At 63.1% G+C, this 19,389-nt stretch overlaps 1 protein-coding gene across 1 annotated transcript in view; it reads right to left on the reverse strand.

Annotated features, from left to right (window-relative positions):
* Positions 1–7,141: 7,141 nt before the first annotated feature.
* The window catches only part of LOC131095370 (antigen peptide transporter 1-like), a 45,946-nt gene continuing 33,698 nt past the window's right edge, over positions 7,142–19,389 (reverse strand). The window contains exons 11-14 of the mRNA XM_058043067.1: positions 11,800–12,030; positions 9,687–9,799; positions 7,236–7,389; positions 7,142–7,152 (exon numbers count right to left, since the gene is read on the reverse strand). Coding sequence (XP_057899050.1) covers positions 7,142–7,152; positions 7,236–7,389; positions 9,687–9,799; positions 11,800–12,030 — 509 coding nt within the window. The remainder of the gene's footprint in view (positions 7,153–7,235; positions 7,390–9,686; positions 9,800–11,799; positions 12,031–19,389) is intronic.

The following is a 19,389-nucleotide window of genomic DNA, read 5'->3' on the forward strand; positions in this document are numbered from 1 at the left end:
TCTATCCCTCCATCCATCATCTATCCATCCATCCATCCATCCATCCATCCATCCATCCATCCATCCAGTCATATTTCTTTTAACATAATTTTTCCTTATCGCCTTCTTTAATCTCACCCTCCTCTTGACCATCCAACCACCCAACCACTGATCAGAACTGATCTGATCTGCCCTGTCCAAAATCCATCAATTTGCCCTAAAAAATATCATGCATCATCCATCTTCATCCCTCCTGTTTCCTTCAGTCAGTCCTTGAATCCAATCCTCCATGCCCATTCTCATTGCCATGCACCTCCCAAATCCAGGACACAAACCCAACACAGGCCCAGTCATAAATCTGCTATGCATCCATCCATCCATCCATCCATCCATCCATCCATCCATCCATCATCTATCCCTCCATCCATCATCTATCCATCCATCCATCCATCCATCCATCCATCCATCCATCCATCCATCATCTATCCCTCCATCCATCATCTATCCATCCATCCATCCATCCATCCATCCATCCATCCATCCATCCACCCATCCATCCATCCATCCATCCATCCATCCATCCATCCATCCATCCATCCACCCTCACCTGTGATGACATCAATGGAGACACGGTCGATCCTCTTCTCACCCCTCAGCCCGTAGAGGTGGAAGCGGTACCGGCGGGACGGGGACAGCCCTGGCACTGTCACCGAGCGGGACCCGCCATCGATGGGCAGGGCCTGGGGCTGGCCCTGGGCATCCCGGTACTGCAGCGTGAAGGAGTCAAAGGAGCCCTGGGGGACGCTCCAGTGCAGCTGCACAGAGCTGGGCGTGACACTCGAGACCCTCAGGTCTTCCAGCACTGCCTGTGCTGGGGGTGCCTCAGGTGCCGGGGACTCTGTTTGGGGCATTTCAACTTGACGCTCCTCTGAGGGCAAGGGTTCTTCAGTGGCTGGTTTGGAGAGAAGATGGTAATGGGTGTGGGCGTCCTTGTGTCCATGCAAATGCACATCGCATGACCCAACAACCGATCTATCCATTCACCCATGTGTCCATCTGTTGTATCATCCTTCCTTCCTTCCTTCCTTCCTTCCTTCCTTCCTTCCTTCCTTCCTTCCTTCCTTCCTTCCTTCCTTCCTTCCTTCCTTCCTTCCTTCCTTCCTTCCTTCCTTCCTTCCTTCCTTCCTTCCTTCCTTCCTTCCTTCCTTCCTTCCTTCCTTCCTTCCTTCCTTCCTTCCTTCCTTCCTTCCTTCCTTCCTTCCTTCCTTCCTTCCTTCCTTCCTTCCTTCCTTCCTTCCTTCCTTCCTTCCTTCCTTCCTTCCTTCCTTCCTTCCTCTCTCTCTCCCTCCCTCCCTCCCTCCCTCCCTCCCTCCCTCCCTTCCTCCCTTCCTCCCTCCCTTCCTCCCTTCCTCCCTTCCTCCCTTCCTCCCTTCCTTCCTCCCTCCCTTCCTCCCTCCCTTCCTCCCTCCCTTCCTCCCTTCCTCCCTTCCTCCTTTCCTCCCCCCTAGACAGTCCCACATCAATCCCTCCGTCTGTTTCTAATCACATCTCTCCATGTCTTCCAGCCTCCCACACCAATCTCCCATGGACAACCTTCCCTTGATTTTTTATCACTGAAACCATCCTTGATGGACAGAGGGTGAGGAAAGCATGGCAGGACAGATGGATGCATGATAATTGATGGAAGATGGTGATCACGATTCATGGTAGATGAAGATAATGGATGACAATGAAGATGATGGATAATTGATAGTTCCGCCTGCTGATGGTGGATGATGGATGATGGGAGGTGCCAGTGAATATGTTGGTGGAAAGGTTGATGGTTGACGAGATGGTGCTGAGTCAACGGCTGCTGGTTGGCGGGTGTGTGATGGGCATGGGACCCCCTGATGGCTCCCTTTTGGGATCCCTCCATCCCTTTCACCATCCTCCTCACCTGTCACAGCCTCGGTGGACACATGGTTGATCTTCTTCCTGCCCCTCAGCCCGTAGAGGTGGAAGCGGTACCGGCGGGACGGGGACAGCCCTGGCACTGTCACCGAGCGGGACCCGCCATCGATGGGCAGGGCCTGGGGCTGGCCCTGGGCATCCCGGTACTGCAGCGTGAAGGAGTCAAAGGAGCCCTGGGGGACGCTCCAGTGCAGCTCCACAGAGCTGGGCGTGACACTCGAGACCATCAGGTCCCCCAGCTCTGCCTGCACCATGGGGGCCTCAGATGGGGGCCTCTCAGTTTGAAGTTTCTCATGTTTTTGGTCCTCTGAGGGCACAAGCATCTCCTCTGGCTCTTCTGTGCCTGCAGTGGATGATGCCATGGTAATCCCTGTGTCCATCCCATCATCCATCCCAACACCCACCAATCAATGCACAAATCCTTCCATTTGCACTTTTATCTGCAGGGCTATTCATTCCAGCACCCATCAACTGCCCGTCTATGTCAGTACAGGTCATACCACGCACATTTTATTTCAACTCCTTTAATCTCACCGTGCATTGGGTCTTCCAAACCCACCCACTGATCTGACATGGAAACCACAGAGAAACGGCCCCAACAGCTATCATCCATTATCCATCTTCATCCAACCATCCGTCCATCCATCCATCCATCCATCCATCCATCCATCCATCCATCCATCCATCCATCCATCCATCATCCATCCATCCCACCATGCTGTTACCAGTCCTCCACCCCCGAGTTGGCACTTGGGATTGGAGGAAACTGAGGAGAGCTTTGGTGGAAGGATGGGTGCTGGATGATGATGGTAACGATGAAGATGGGCGATGATGATGACAGTGGGTTCTTGATAGCAGGTTAGTATGGGATGAGATGAGATACGTTGGTCCATCCATCCATCCATCCATCCATCCATCCATCCATCCACCCTCACCTGTGATGACATCAATGGAGAGACGGTCGATCCTCTTCTCACCCCTCAGCCCGTAGAGGTGGAAGCGGTACCGGCGGGACGGGGACAGCCCTGGCACTGTCACCGAGCGGGACCCGCCATCGATGGGCAGGGCCTGGGGCTGGCCCTGGGCATCCCGGTACTGCAGCGTGAAGGAGTCAAAGGAGCCCTGGGGGACGCTCCAGTGCAGCTGCACAGAGCTGGGCGTGACACTCGAGACCCTCAGGTCACCCAGGGCTGGCCGGGATGGACGCTGCTCTTCTGGCTCGGGTTTGACTGCAATGGAGTGGGAACAGTGTGGGCACAGGCAGCTGTCTGTCCGTTCGCATGGTCATCCATATCTCCAGCCTCCCTCCATCCATCCCTCCCTTATCCCTCCATCTATCCATCCATCTCCTCCTCCATTCATGTCTGCATTCATCAGTCTCTCCATCTCTCTAATCCATGGGCCATCCATCAATCCATCATCCATCCATCCATCATCCATCCATCCATCCATCCATCCATTCATCCATCCATCCATCATCCATCCATCCATCATCCATCCACCCATCCATCCATCCATTCATCCATCCATCCATCCATCCATCCATCCATCCATCCATCATCCATCCATCCATCCATCCATCCATCCATCCATCATCCCTCCCTCCATCCATCCATCCATCCATCCATCCACCATCCATCCATCCATCCATCCATCCATCCATCCATCATCCATCCATCCATCCATCCATCCATCCATCCATCCATCATCCATCCATCCATCCATCCATCCATCCATCCATCCATCCATCCATCATCCATCCATCCATCCATCCATCCATCCATCCATCCATCCATCCATCATCCATCATCCATCCATCCATCCATCCATCCATCCATCATCCATCCATCCAGCCACCCATCCATCCATCCATCCATCCTTCCATCCATCCATCATCCATCCACCCATCCATCCATCCATCCATCCATCATTCATCCATCCATCATCCATCCATCCATCCATCCATCCACCCATCCATCCATCCATCATCCATCCATCCATCCATCCATCCATCCATCCATCCATCCATCCACCATCCATCCATCCACCCATCCATCCATCCATCCATCATCCATCCATTCATCCATCCATCATCCATCATCCATCCATCCATCCATCCATCCATCCATCCATCCATCCATCCAATCCATCATCCATCCATCCATCCATCCATCCATCCATCCATCCATCCATCCATCCATCCATCCATCCATCCATCCATCCATCCATCCATCCTCTCTCCATAGCAGAATCTTCTGAACTGGGTGGGACCCTTAAGGGCCATCAAATCCAACCCCTGAGCTCGTCCCATCCATCATTCCCAACGTCAGTACCTGTTTTCCTCACGTCCCTCCATGGCTCCGTCACCTTCATCCTGTCCAAGTCCCCCCATTCCAGCACTTCCACCTGGTTTCCACCGTCCCCTGTCCCCAGAGAGTGCGTTACTGGACATCCCTGACACCCCATCTCCATTTCCCTCCCCAGCATGTCCTTCCCCCTGATGCCTGTGATCCTCCTCCTTCTCAGCACGTCCTGTCCACCCATCCTCTCCATCCTCCCTGTCCCTGTCCCCCTGTCCCCTCCATCCCACCCTCCCCGGAATGTCCCTTCCCTGTCCCTGTCCTGTCCCATTCCCACCTCCCTGCATCCATCTCACTCTGATGTTCCTTTCTCCCATCCTCCATGTTCTCCATCCCCTCCATCCCACCCTCCCTGGAATGTCCCTTCCCTTCCCTGTCCCTGTCCCTGTCCCTGTCCCTGTCCCTGTCCCTGTCCCTGTCCCACCATCCCCTCACTCTGATGTTCCTCTCTCCCCATCTCCCTGTTCCCCATCCCCTCCATCCCACCCTGGAATGTCCCTGTCCCTGTCCCTGTCCCTGTCCCCGTCCTGTCCCTGTCCCTGTCCCCGTCCTGTCCCTGTCCCTGTCCCTGTCCCCGTCCTGTCCCTGTCCCTGTCCCCGTCCTGTCCCTGTCCCTGTCCCACCATCCCCTCACTCTGCTGTTCCTCTCTCCCCATCTCCCTGTTCCCCATCCCCTCCATCCCACCCTGTCCCCGTCCTGTCCCTGTCCCTGTCCCCGTCCTGTCCCTTCCCTGTCCCTGTCCCTGTCCTGTCCCTGTCCCCGTCCTGTCCCTGTCCCTGTCCCCGTCCTGTCCCTGTCCCCGTCCCTGTCCTGTCCCTGTCCCTGTCCCTGTCCCCGTCCTTGTCCCCGTCCTGTCCTGTCCCTGTCCCCGTCCTGTCCCTGTCCCTGTCCCCGTCCTGTCCCTGTCCCCGTCCCTGTCCTGTCCCTGTCCCCGTCCTGTCCCTGTCCCTGTCCCCGTCCTGTCCCTGTCCCTGTCCCCGTCCTGTCCCTGTCCCTGTCCCACCATCCCCTCACTCTGCTGTTCCTCTCTCCCCATCTCTTCCCCTCTCCACGATGTCCCTCCCTTGTCCCCCCATCCCTGAGCCCTCCTTTCCCCCCCCCGTCCCTCCCCAGTGTCCCCACAGCCACCTGTGTGTCCCCACGCTGTCCCCAGGCCCGGGTGCCGCCGCAGGATGTAGGCCAGGATGGCACGGGCCACCCCTGGCACCGTCTGGTTGCCACGCAGAGGGAACTTGGTGGCCCGGAGGTGGCTCTCGAGACGCTGCAGCAGGGAGCCACCGTACGGGGACAGCCGGGCCACCAGGTCCTGCAGGGAGGGGACGCCTGGGGACAGGGGGGACCACGGGGACTCTGGGGACCATGGGGGTGGAGGAGACCCTGGGGACACTGGGGACCCTGGCAGCTCTGGGAACTCTGGGGACTCTGGGGACACTGATGACCCTGGGGATCCTGGTGACCCTGGGGATTCTGGTGACCCTGGGGACTCTGGTGACACTGGTGACCCTGGGAATTCTGGTGGCACAGGTGACCCTGGGGACTCTGGTGACACTGGTGACCCTGGGGACTCTGGTGACACTGGTGACTCTGGGAATTCTGGTGGCACAGGTGACCCTGGGGACTCTGGTGGCACCGGTGACCATGGTGACCCTGGGGATTCTGGTGACCCTGGGGACTCTGGTGACACCGGTGACCCTGGTGACTCTGGTGACACCGGTGACCCTGGGGACTCTGGTGGCACTGGTGACCCTGGGGACTCTGGTGACACTGGTGACTCTGGGCGCTCTGGTGGCACTGGTGACTCTGGGAATTCTGGTGGCACTGGTGACCCTGGTGACACCGGTGACCCTGGGGATTCTGGTGACCCTGGGGACTCTGGTGGCACTGGTGACCATGGTGACCCTGGGGATTCTGGTGACTCTGGGAATTCTGGTGACACTGGTGACCCTGGGGACTCTGGTGGCACTGGTGACTCTGGGAATTCTGGTGGCACAGGTGACCCTGGGGACTCTGGTGGCACTGGTGACTCTGGGAATTCTGGTGGCACAGGTGACCCTGGGGACTCTGGTGGCACTGGTGACCCTGGGCGCTCTGGTGGCACCGGTGACCTCGCGGGAGCTGGCGATCCCAGGGACCCTCGAGCTGCTGGAGATGCTGGAACCTTGGGAGATGCTGGTGACCCCAAGGACCCGGGTGACCCCAGGGACAAGTCTGGCGACAGGGGTGACACCGGTGACCCTGGGGACCCTGGGGACTCTGGGGCTCCTCGGGCTGATGGTGCCACTGCTGGGGACCCCAGGGAGCCCTGAGGTGACCCCGGGGACCCCTCGTGGTGGGGCACGGACGGGGTGAGCGCTGTGGAGCAAAGGGGAGCCGTGTCACCAATGTGCCGCAGAGACTGGGGACATCCCTGTCCCCATCCCTGTGCCATCCCCACTGTCCCTACGCCATCCTGTCCCTGTCCCCATGCCACCCACTGTCCCCACTGCCATTGCTGTCCCTGCTGTGTCCCTCACTCCATCTCTGTGCCCGCTGCCTTGTCCCCAGGTGTCCCCAGGTGTCCCTGAGGTGTCCCTGGGGTGTCCCCAGGTGTCCCCACCTGTGCACAGGTGCAGGACCCTCTCTCCACCCTCACCCCAATGCCATCCCCACCCTCACCCCGTTCCTGTTTCCCCACCCCTTGCCATGTCCCCACCATGTCCCCAGGTGTCCCCACCGTGCCCCCAGGTGTCCCCACCGTGCCCCCAGGTGTCCCTGGGGTGTCCCCAGGTGCCCCCAGGTGTCCCCAGGTGTCTCCACCTGTGCACAGGTGCAGGACCCTCTCTCCACCCTCACCCCAATGCCATCCCCACCCTCACCCCGTTCCTGTTTCCCCACCCCTTGCCATGTCCCCACCGTGTCCCCAGGTGTCCCTGAGGTGTCCCTGGGGTGTCCCCAGGTGTCCCCACCTGTGCGCAGCCGCAGGACCCCGGGTGCCCCCAGGTGCGGCCCCCGCCGGGCCTGGACCAGCAGCTCGAAGGGGCGGCCTGGGGACAGCCCTGTCACCGAGAAGGCGACGGCGGAGCTGGGCAGCTCGTGCGTCGTCATGGCCACCGGGTCATCCTGGGGACATTCGGGGACACAGTGAGGGGGACACGGGGGCACCATGGGGACACCACGGGGACACACTGGGGACACCACAGGGACACACTGGGGACACACTGGGGACACCACAGGGAGACACTGGGGGACACACTGGGGACACCACAGGGCACATTGGGGACACACTGGGGACACCACAGGGAACATTGGGGACACACTGGGGACACCATGGGACACACTGGGGACACACTGGGGACACACTGGGGACAGAGTGGGGACACCACAGGGACACACTGGGGACACACTGGGGACAGATGAGGACACACTGGGGACACCACAGGGACACACTGGGGACACACTGGGGACAGAGTGGGGACACCACAGGGACACACTGGGGACGCACTGGGGACACACTGGGGACACACTGGGGACACATTGGGGACACCTGGGGACACCACAGGGACACACTGGGGACACACTGGGGACACCACAGGGAGACACGGGGACACACTGGGGACACCACAGGGAACATTGGGGACACACTGGGGACACCATGGGGACACCATGGGACACACTGGGGACACCATGGGGACACCACAGGGAACACTGGGGACACACTGGGGACACCATGGGACACACTGGGGACACACTGGGGACACCATGGGGACACCATGGGGACACCACAGGGAACACTGGGGACACACTGGGGACACCATGGGACACACTGGGGACACCACAGGGACACACTGGGGACACATTGGAGACACACTGGGGACACACTGGGGACACACTGGGGACACACTGGGGACAGAGTGGGGACACCACAGGGACACACTGGGGACACACTGGGGACAGATGAGGACACCTGGGGACACCACAGGGACACACTGGGGGAACATTGGGGACACACTGGAGACACACTGGGGACACACTGGGGACACCATGGGACACACTGGGGACACACTGGGGACACACTGGGGACACCATGGGACACACTGGGGACACCCTAGGAATGTGTTGGGAGCTTGAGGGACACTTTGGTGACGTGTTGGGGACACAGTGAGGACAGGGGGGTGACTCATCGGGGGACACCATGGGGACACACCGGGAACGTGGTGGAGACACCACAGGGAACATTGGGGACACACTGGGGACACACTGGGGACACACTGGGGACACACTGGGGACACACTGGGGACACACTGAACACTGGGGACACACTGGGGGACACCGTGAGGACACCTGGGGGACACCACAGGGACACACTGGGGACACACTGGGGACACACTGGACACAGGTGAGGACACCTGGGGACACCACAGGGACACACTGGGGACACATTGGGGACACCTGGGGACACCACAGGGACACACTGGGGACACACTGGACACTGGGGACACACTGGGGGACACCGTGGGGACACCACGGGGAACATTGGGGACACACTGGGGACACACTGGGGACACACTGGGGACACACTGGGGGAAACCATGGGACACACTGGGGACACACTGGGGACACACTGGGGGACACCATGGGGACACAATGGGGACACACTGGGGACACCCTAGGAATGTGTTGGGAGCTTGAGGGACACCTTGGAGACGTGTTGGGGACACAGTGAGGACAGGGGGGTGACTCGTTATAGGACACCATGGGGACACCTTGGGGACACACGGGGATGATTTGGGGACATGTTGGGCTCTTCCCCTTGTGGCCACACGGTGGCACTGGAGTGGTGGCCCTGGCATGTCCCTGTTCCCGCTGCGTCCCCTCCTGTCCCTGTGCCACCCCCGTGTCCCCATCACCAGTGGCACCAGTGTCCCCTCCTGTGCCACCCCCGTGTCCCCACTCACCAGTGGCACCAGTGTCACCTGCTGTGCCACCCCTGTGTCCCCATCACCAGTGTCCCCTCCTGTGCCACCCCCGTGTCCCCATCACCAGTGGCACCAGTGTCCCCTCCTGTGCCACCCCCGTGTCCCCATCACCAGTGTCCCCTCCTGTGTCACCCCCGTGTCCCCACTCACCAGTGGCACCAGTGTCACCTGCAGTGCCACCCCCGTGTCCCCACTCACCAGTGTCCCCTCCTGTGCCACCCCCGTGTCCCCACTCACCAGTGGCACCAGTGTCACCTGCAGTGCCACCCCCGTGTCCCCATCACCAGTGTCCCCTCCTGTGCCACCCCCGTGTCCCCACTCACCAGTGGCACCAGTGTCACCTGCAGTGCCACCCCCGTGTCCCCATCACCAGTGGCACCAGTGTCACCCCCGTGTCCCCATCACCAGTGGCACCAGTGCCACCCCCGTGTCCCCACTCACCAGTGGCACCAGTGTCACCCGGTAGCCGTCGGGTGGCACCGGGGGCTGGCCCCAGGTGATGCGCAGCGACGTCGGCGTGCGGGAGGCCAGGCGGGGTGACACCCAGGGCACCTCTGAGGGGACACAACGGGGACACCGTGGGGACAGAGCGGGGACAGCGTGGGGACACTGTGGGGACAGAGCGGGGACAGCAAGGGGACAGAGCAGGGACAGCGTGGGGACAGCGTGGGGACACCGTGGGGACAGAGCGGGGACAGCGTGGGGACACCGTGGGGACAGAGCGGGGACAGCGTGGGGACAGCTCAGGGACAGTGTGGGGACAGCGTGGGGACACCGTGGGGACAGAGCAGGGACAGCAAGGGGACAGAGCGGGGACAGCGTGGGGACACCGTGGGGACAGAGCGGGGACAGCAAGGGGACAGAGCGGGGACAGCGTGGGGACAGCGTGGGGACACCGTGGGGACAGAGCGGGGACAGCGTGGGGACACCGTGGGGACAGAGCGGGGACAGCGTGGGGACAGCTCAGGGACAGTGTGGGGACAGTGCAGGGACACCGTGAGGATAGGGCACGGACACCGTGGGGACACTTTGGGGACACCTTGGGGACACACTGGGGACACCGTGGGGACACACTGGGGACACACTGGGGACACATTAGGGACACACTGGGGACACTGTGGGGACACATTAGGGACACATTGGGGACACATTGGGGACACCTTTGGGGCACTTTGGGGACACACTGGGGACACCTTGGGGACACTGCGGGGACACCTTGGGGACACACTGGGGACACACTGGGGACACCTTGGGGACACACTGGGGACACACTGGGGACACCATGGGGACACCGTGGGGACGCCTTGGGGACACTTTGGGGACACATTAGGGACACCTTGGGGACACACTGGGGACACACTGGGGCACTTTGGGGACACCATGGGGACACATTGGGGGCACACTGGGGACACACTGGGGACATCGTGGGGACACATTAGGGACACATTGGGGACACCTTTGGGGCACTTTGGGGACACATTGGGGACACACTGGGGACACTGCGGGGACACCATGGGGACACATTGGGGGCACACTGGGGACACATTGGGGACACCGTGGGGACACACTGGGGACACACTGGGGACACACTGGGGACACCTTGGGGCACTTTGGGGACACCTTGGGGACACATTAGGGACACCGTGGGGACACACTGGGGACACACTGGGGACACATTAGGGACACACTGGGGACACTGTGGGGACACCTTGGGGACCCCTTGGGGACACATTGGGGACACCTTTGGGGCACTTTGGGGACACACTGGGGACACCTTGGGGACACATTGGGGACACCTTGGGGACACACTGGGGACACACTGGGGTCACCGTGACGCACCCACGTGGCAGCGGGCGCCGCCCCAGCCCGGGTGGGGAGGACAGGGGGTCCCTTTGGGGCACACTGGGGACACCTTGGGGCACTTTGGGGACACCGTGGGGACACATTGGGGACACATTAGGGACACCTTTGGGGCACTTTGGGGACACATTGGGGACACACTGGGGACACCTTGGGGACACACTGGGGACACATTAGGGACACCTTGGGGACACCTTGGGGACACATTGGGGACACCGCCTGGGGACACCTTGGGGACACCTTGGGGACACACTGGGGACACATTAGGGACACACTGGGGACACCTTGGGGACACACTGGGGACACTTTGGGGACACACTGGGGACACACTGGGGACACCTTGGGGACACACTGGGGACACACTGGGGACATCCTGGGGACATCGTGGGGACACATTAGGGACACATTGGGGACACACTGGGGACACATTGGGGACACCGTGGGGACACCGTGGGGACACATTGGGGACACATTGGGGACACATTGGGGACACACTGGGGACACCATGGGGACACATTAGGGACACACTGGGGACACATTAGGGACACATTAGGGACACCTTGGGGACACACTGGGGACACATTGGGGACACCTTGGGGACACACTGGGGACACTTTGGGGACACCGTGGGGACACACTGGGGCCACATTAGGGACACATTGGGGACACACTGGGGTCACCGTGACGCACCCACGTGGCAGCGGGCGCCGCCCCAGCCGGGCGCGCAGGCGGCCGTGCCGCAGTCGGGGCCGCTCCAGCCCGGGAAGCAGCGGCAGCGGCCCCGCTCGCACCGGCCCTGGTCGCTGCAGCCGCGGGGACACGCGGGCCGGGGCGGCGCCGGCGCCGGGGGCGGGGCCTCGCCCGAGGGGGCGGGGCAAGCGCAGGCACCGCCCGCGGGGGGGGGCGCAGAGCTGCACGGAGCGGCCTGGGGGGGGGGGGGGGGGGGGACGGGGGGACACACGGACAGCGGGGTGAGACACGGTGACCCCCCCCCCGGTGACCCCCCCGAAATGACCCCCCAAAAGCCATCCAGTGACCCCCGGTGACCCCCCAAAATGACCCCCCCAAAACCCACCCAGTGACCCCCGGTGACCCCCCGGTGACCCCCCAAACCCTCCCCAGTGACCCCACCAAAGCCCACCCAGTGACCCCCAATGACCCCCCAAAACCCACCTCAGTGTCCCCCCGGTGACCCCCCCGGTGACCCCCCAAAATGACCCCCCAAAACCCACCCAGTGACCCCCCCAGTGACCCCCGGTGACCCCCCGGTGACCCCCCCCGGTGACCCCCCAAAACCCACCCAGTGACCCCCGGTGACCCCCCGGTGACCCCCCAAAATGACCCCCCAAAACCCACCCAGTGACCTCCCGGTGATCCCCCGGTGACCCCCCGGTGACCCCCCGAAATGACCCCCCAAAACCCACCTCAGTGTCCCCCCCGGTGACCTCCGGTGACCCCCCAAACCCTCCCCAGTGACCCCACCAAAACCCACCCAGTGACCCCCCGGTGACCCCCGGTGACCCCCCGGTGACCCCCCGAAATGACCCCCCAAAACCCACCTCAGTGTCCCCCCCAGTGACCCCCGGTGACCCCCCAAAATGACCCCCCAAAACCCCCCCAGTGTCCCCCCCAAAGACCCCCCGTGACCCCCCCAGTGACCCCCAATGACCCCCCAAAACCCACCTCGGTGTCCCCCCAATGACCCCCCCCGGTGACCCCCATGTCCCCCACGTCCCCCTTGTCCCCAATGTCCCCCCAATGTCCCCCAATGTCCCAAATGTCCCCCATGCCCCCAATGTCCCCCAATGTCCCCAATGTCCCCAATGTCCCCCAATGTCCCCAATGTCCCCAATGTCCCCAATGTCCCCAATGTCCCCCATGTCCCCGCTGTCCCCTGTCACCTGTCCCGGCCTGCGGTCCCCCCGTGTCCCCGCAGTGTCCCCAATGTCCCCGCTGTCCCCTGTCCCCTGTCACCTGTCCTCCCAATGTCCCCAGTGTCCCCAATGTCCCCGCTGTCCCCTGTCACCTGTCCCGGCCTGCGGTCCCCCCGTGTCCCCGCAGTGTCCCCCATGTCCCCAATGTCCCCAATGTCCCCACTGTCCCCAGTGTCCCCAATGTCCCCGCTGTCCCCTGTCACCTGTCCCGGCCTGCGGTCCCCCCGTGTCCCCGCAGTGTCCCCGCAGTGTCCCCCAATGTCCCCCGCTGTCCCCTGTCACCTGTCTCGGCCCCCCGTGTCCCCGCAGTGTCCCCAATGTCCCCATTGTCCCCGCTGTCCCCCTGTCACCTGTCCCCCCATGTCCCCAATGTCCCCAGTGTCCCCAATGTCCCCGCTGTCCCGTGTCACCTGTCCCGGCCTGCGGTCCCCCCGTGTCCCCAATGTCCCCACAGTGTCCCCACTGTCCCCGCTGTCCCCAATGTCCCCGCTGTCCCCTGTCACCTGTCCCGGCCCTGCGGTCCCCCCCGTGTCCCCGCAGTGTCCCCTCAGTGCCCGCACGTGTCCCTCGAGCTCCCGCAGCCGCCGCAGCACATCGGCCAGCGCCGCCCCGCACGGCCCGGGGACAGGGGACACCGATGGTGGCACCGATGGCGGCACCGGGGGGGGACACCGATGGTGGCACCGGGGGGGACACCGGGGGTGGCACTGATGGTGGCACCGGGGGTGGCACCGCCTCCCCCCCGCAGCGCCAGCGCCAGCAGCAGCAGCCGCAGCTCCAGGGACACCGGCATCGTCCTGCGGGACAGCACGGGGACATGGGGACATCGTGGGGACATGGGGACATCGTGGGGACATCTGGGGACATCGTGGGGACATTGTGGGGACATGGGGACATCGTGGGGACATCGTGGGGACATCTGGGGACATGGGGACATGGGGACATGGCGGGGACATGGGGACATCATGGGGACATCGTGGGGACATGGGGACATGGGGACATGGATGGGGACATGGATGGGGACATGGGGACATCGTGGGGACATCGTGGGGACATGGGGACATCGTGGGGACATCTGGGGACATGGGACATGGATGGGGACATGGATGGGGACATGGGGACATCGTGGGGACATCTGGGGACATGGGGACATGGATGGGGACACGGATGGAGACACGGGGACATGGATGGGGACATCTGGGGACACGGGGACATGGGGGACACGGATGGGGACATGGGGACATGGGGACATGGATGGAGACACGGGGACATCGTGGGGACATGGGGACACTGCGAGGGGACATGGGGACATGAGGACATGGGGACATGGGGACATTGTGGGGACATGGGGACATGGGGACATGGATGGGGACACGGGGACATGGTGGGGACATGGGTGGAGACACGGGGACATCGTGGGGACATGGGGACATGGGGACATGGATGGGGACATGGGTGGGGACATCCCTGGGGACATGGATGGGGACACAGGGACACCTGCGGGGACATCCGTGGGGACACAGGGACATGGAGCATGAGGGGACATCCGTGGGGACATCCCTGGGGACACAGGGACATGGAGGGGGACACAGGGACATGTGGGGACATCCATGGGGGACACAGGGACATGGGGGGGGACACGGGGACATGTGGGGACATCCATGGGGGACACGGGGGACATGGGGGGGACACAGGGACACCTGTGGGGACAGCCAGGGGACACAGGGACAGGGACGAGCATGTGGGGACATCCGTGGGGACACAGGGACACCAAAAAAGGACACAGGGACACCTGCGGGGACATCCGTGGGGACACAGGGACATGGAGCATGAGGGGACATCCGTGGGGACAGCCAGGGGACACAGGGACATGGAGCATGAGGGGACATCCGTGGGGACATCCATGAGGACACGGGGGACATGGGGGGGGACACAGGGACACCTGTGGGGACAGCCAGGGGACACAGGGACAGGGATGAGCATGAGGGGACACCCATGGGGACATCCATGGGGACACAGGGACATGGAGGGGGACACGGGGGACATGTGGGGACAGCCAGGGGACACAGGGACATGGAGCATTTGGGGACATCCGCGGGGACATCCCTGGGGACACAGGGACATGTGGGGACATCCATGGGGACACAGGGACATGGAGGGGACACGGGGACATGTGGGGACACAGGGACACCTGCGGGGACAGCCAGGGGACACAGGCATGAGCAGGCAGGGACATCTTGGGGACACCCACGGGGGGACACAGGGACACCAATAAAGGACACGGGGACATGTGGGGACAGCCAGGGGACACAGGGACAGGGACGAGCATGAGGGGACACCCATGGGGACACAGGGACACCAAAAAAGGACACAGGGACACCTGCGGGGACATCTGTGGGGACACAGGGACATGGAGCATGAGGGGACATCCGTGGGGACATCCATGGGGACACAGGGACATGGGGGGGACACAGGGACATGTGGGGACATCCATGGGGACACAGGGACACCAATAAAGGACACAGGGACACCTACGGGGACAGCCAGGGGACACAGGGATGAGCATGTGGGGACATCCATGGGGACACAGGGACATGGAGCATGAGGGGACATCCGTGGGGACATCCCTGGGGACACAGGGACATGGAGGGGACACGGGGACATGTGGGGACACAGGGACATGGAGGGGACACGGGGACATGGAGGGGACACAGGGACACCTGTGGGGACAGCCAGGGGACACAGGGACAGGGATGAGCATGAGGGGACATCCGTGGGGACACAGGGACACCCCGAACCCGGCACCCCCAGTGACCCCTCCCAGTCCCCCCCAGTCCCCCCCCAGTGCCCCCCAGTCTCCCCCAGTGCCCCCCAGTGCTCCCCAGTGCCCCCCAGTGCCCCCCAGTGCCCCCCAGTCTCCCCCAGTGCCCCCCAGTGCCCCCCAGTCTCCCCCAGTGCCCCCCAGTGCTCCCCAGTGCCCCCCAGTGCCCCCCAGTGCCCCCCAGTCTCCCCCAGTGCCCCCCAGTGCCCCCAGTGCCCCCCAGTGCCCCCCAGTGCCCCCCAGTGCCCCCCAGTCTCCCCCAGTGCTCCCAGTGCTCCCCCAGTGCCCCCCAGTGCCCCCCAGTGCCCCCCAGTGCTCCCCAGTCTCCCCCAGTGCCCCCCAGTCCTGCCCAGTTTTCCCAGTTCCTCCCAGTTCCCTCCCAGTCCATCCCAGTCCCCCCCAGTTTCCCCCAGTGCCCCCCAGTCCCGCCCCATTCTCCCAGTCCCTCCCAGTATATCCCAGTGCATCCCAGTCCATTCCCAGTACATCCCAGTATATCCCAGTCCATTCCCAATATATCCCAGAATATCCCAGTATATCCCAGTTTGATCCCAGTCCATCCCAGTGCCCCCAGTCCATCCCAGTTCCCCCCCAGTCCCCCCCAGTCCATCCCAGTCCCTCGCAGTCCATCCCAGTCCATCCCAGTTTGTTCACAGTCCCTCCCAGTCCATTCCCAGTCCCTCCCAGTCCCTCCCAGCTCTCCCAGTTCCCCCCAGTTCCCCCCAGTTCTCCCAGTTCCTCCCAGTGACCTCACAGCCCCCAGTGCCTCCCAGTTCCCTCCCAGTCCCTCCCAGTGCTCCCAGTTCCCCTGAGATATCTGTGTCCCCAGTCCCGCCCCGTTCCCCCAGTCCCTCCCAGTCCCTCCCAGTCCCTCCCAGTGCCCCCCAGTGCCCCCCAGTGCCCCCCAGTTCCTCCCAGTTCTTCCCAGTCCCTCCCAGTGCCCCCCAGTGCCCCCCAGTTCCTCCCAGTTCTTCCCAGTCTCTCCCAGTTCCTCCCAGTTCTTCCCAGTCCCTCCCAGTGCCCCCCAGTTCTCCCAGTTCCCCCAGACCCTCCTGCGCCCCCCAGTCTCCCCAGTCCCTCCCAGTCCCTCCCAGTCCCTCCCAGTGCCCCCAGTTCCCCCCAATTCTCTCAGTGCCCCCCAGTCCTGCCCAGTTCCCCCCAGTCTCTCCCAGTACCTCCCAGTCCATCCCAGTCCCCCCCAGTCCCCCCCAGTCCCCCCCAGTTTCCCCCAGATCTCCCAGTCCCGCCCCATTCTCCCAGTCCCTCCCAGTCCCTCCCAGTATATGCCAGTCCATCCCAGTCCATTCCCAGTACATCCCAGTATATCCCAGTCCCTCCCAGTATATCCCAGTCCCTCCCAGTATATCCCAGTCCATCCCAGTCCATTCCCAGTACATCCCAGTATATCCCAGTCCATTCCCAATATATCCCAGAATATCCCAGTATATCCCAGTTTGATCCCAGTCCATCCCAGTGCCCCCAGTCCATCCCAGTCCCTCGCAGTCCCTCGCAGTCCATCCCAGTTTGTTCACAGTCCCTCCCAGTCCATTCCCAGTATATCCCAGTCCATTCCCAGTCCCTCCCAGTCCCTCCCAGCCCCTCTCAGCTCTCCCAGTTCCCCCCAGTTTCCCCCAGTTCCCCCCAGTTCTCCCAGTTCCTCCCAGTGACCTCACAGCCCCCAGTGCCTCCCAGTTCCCTCCCAGTCCCTCCCAGTGCTCCCAGTTCCCCTGAGATATCTGTGTCCCCAGTCCCGCCCCGTTCCCCCAGTCCCTCCCAGTCCCTCCCAGTTCCCCCCAGTCTCTCCCAGTTCCTCCCAGTTCTTCCCAGTCCCTCCCAGTGCCCCCCAGTGCCCCCCAGTGCCCCCCAGTTCTCCCAGTTCACCCCCAGTTCTCCCAGTTCCCCCAGACCCTCCTGCGCCCCCCAGTCTCCCCAGTCCCTCCCAGTCCCTCCCAGTCCCTCCCAGTCCCCCCCAGTTCCCCCCAATTCTCTCAGTGCCCCCCAGTTCCCTCCCAGTCCCTCCCAGTTCCCTCCCAGTCCATCCCAGTCCCCCCCAGTCCTGCCCAGTCCCCCCCAGTTCCCCCCCAGTCCATCCCAGTCCATCCCAGTTCCCTCCCAGTCCATCCCAGTCCCCCCCAGTTCCCTCCCAGTCCATCCCAGTTCTCCCAGTCCATCCCAGTGCCCCCAGTTCCCCCCAGTTCATCCCAGTCCATCCCAGTCCCCCCCAGTCCATCCCAGTCCATCCCAGTCCCTCCCAGTTCCCCCCAGTCCATCCCAGTTCCCCCCAGTCCCCCCCAGTCCATCCCAGTTCCCTCCCAGTCCATCCCAGTCCATCCCAGTTCCCTCCCAGTCCCTCCCAGTCCATCCCAGTCCCTCCCAGTCCCTCCCAGTCCATCCCAGTCCCCCCAGTTCCCTCCCAGTCCATCCCAGTCCATCCCAGTTCCCCCCAGTGCCCCCAGTTCCCCCCAATTCTCTCAGTGCCCCCCAGTCCTGCCCAGTTCCCCCCAGTCTCTCCCAGTACCTCCCAGTCCATCCCAGTCCCCCCCAGTTCCCCCCCAGTCCCCCCAGTTCCCCCCAGTCCATCCCAGTCCATCCCAGTCCCCCCCAGTTCCCTCCCAGTCCCCCCCAGTTCCCCCCAGTTCCCCCCAGTTCCCCCCAGTCCCCCCCAGTCCCCCCCAGTTCCCTCCCAGTCCATCCCAGTTCTCTCCCAGTCCCTCCCAGTTCCCCCCAGTCCATCCCAGTCCCCCCCAGTCCATCCCAGTCCCCCCCAGTCCACTCCAGTCCCCCCCAGTCCATCCCAGTTCCCCCCAGTCCATCCCAGTCCATCCCAGTCCCCCCCAGTCCACCCCAGTTCCCTCCCAGTCCATCCCAGTTCCCCCCAGTTCATCCCAGTTCCCTCCCAGTCCCCCCCCAGTCCATCCCAGTCCCCCCCAGTCCATCCCAGTTCCCCCCAGTCCATCCCAGTCCCCCCCAGTTCCCTCCCAGTCCCCCCCAGTTCCCTCCCAGTCCATCCCAGCGCCCCCCAGTCCATCCCAGTCCCCCCCAGTCCATCCCAGTTCCCTCCCAGTCCCCCCCAGTCCATCCCAGTCCATCCCAGCGCCCCCCAGTTCCCCCCCAGTCCATCCCAGTCCCCCCCCAGTCCCCCCCAGTCCATCCCAGTTCCCTCCCAGTCCATCCCAGTTCCCCCCCAGTCCATCCCAGTTCCCTCCCAGTCCATCCCAGTTCCCTCCCAGTCCATCCCAGTCCATCCCAGTCCCCCCCAGTTCCCTCCCAGTCCATCCCAGTTCCCCCCAGTCCATCCCAGTCCATCCCAGTCCATCCCAGTCCCCCCCAGTCCATCCCAGTCCCCCCCAGTTCCCTCCCAGTCCATCCCAGTTCTCCCAGTCCATCCCAGTCCCCCCCAGTTCCCTCCCAGTCCCCCCCAGTCCATCCCAGTCCCCCCCAGTCCCCCCCAGTCCATCCCAGTCCATCCCAGTCCCCCCCAGTCCCCCCCAGTATCCCCAGTATCCCCAGTACCTCCGGCCGCTCCCGC

This window comes from Melospiza georgiana, chromosome 34 (genome assembly GCF_028018845.1).
Source record: "Melospiza georgiana isolate bMelGeo1 chromosome 34, bMelGeo1.pri, whole genome shotgun sequence".
Taxonomy (NCBI): Eukaryota; Metazoa; Chordata; class Aves; order Passeriformes; family Passerellidae; genus Melospiza; species Melospiza georgiana.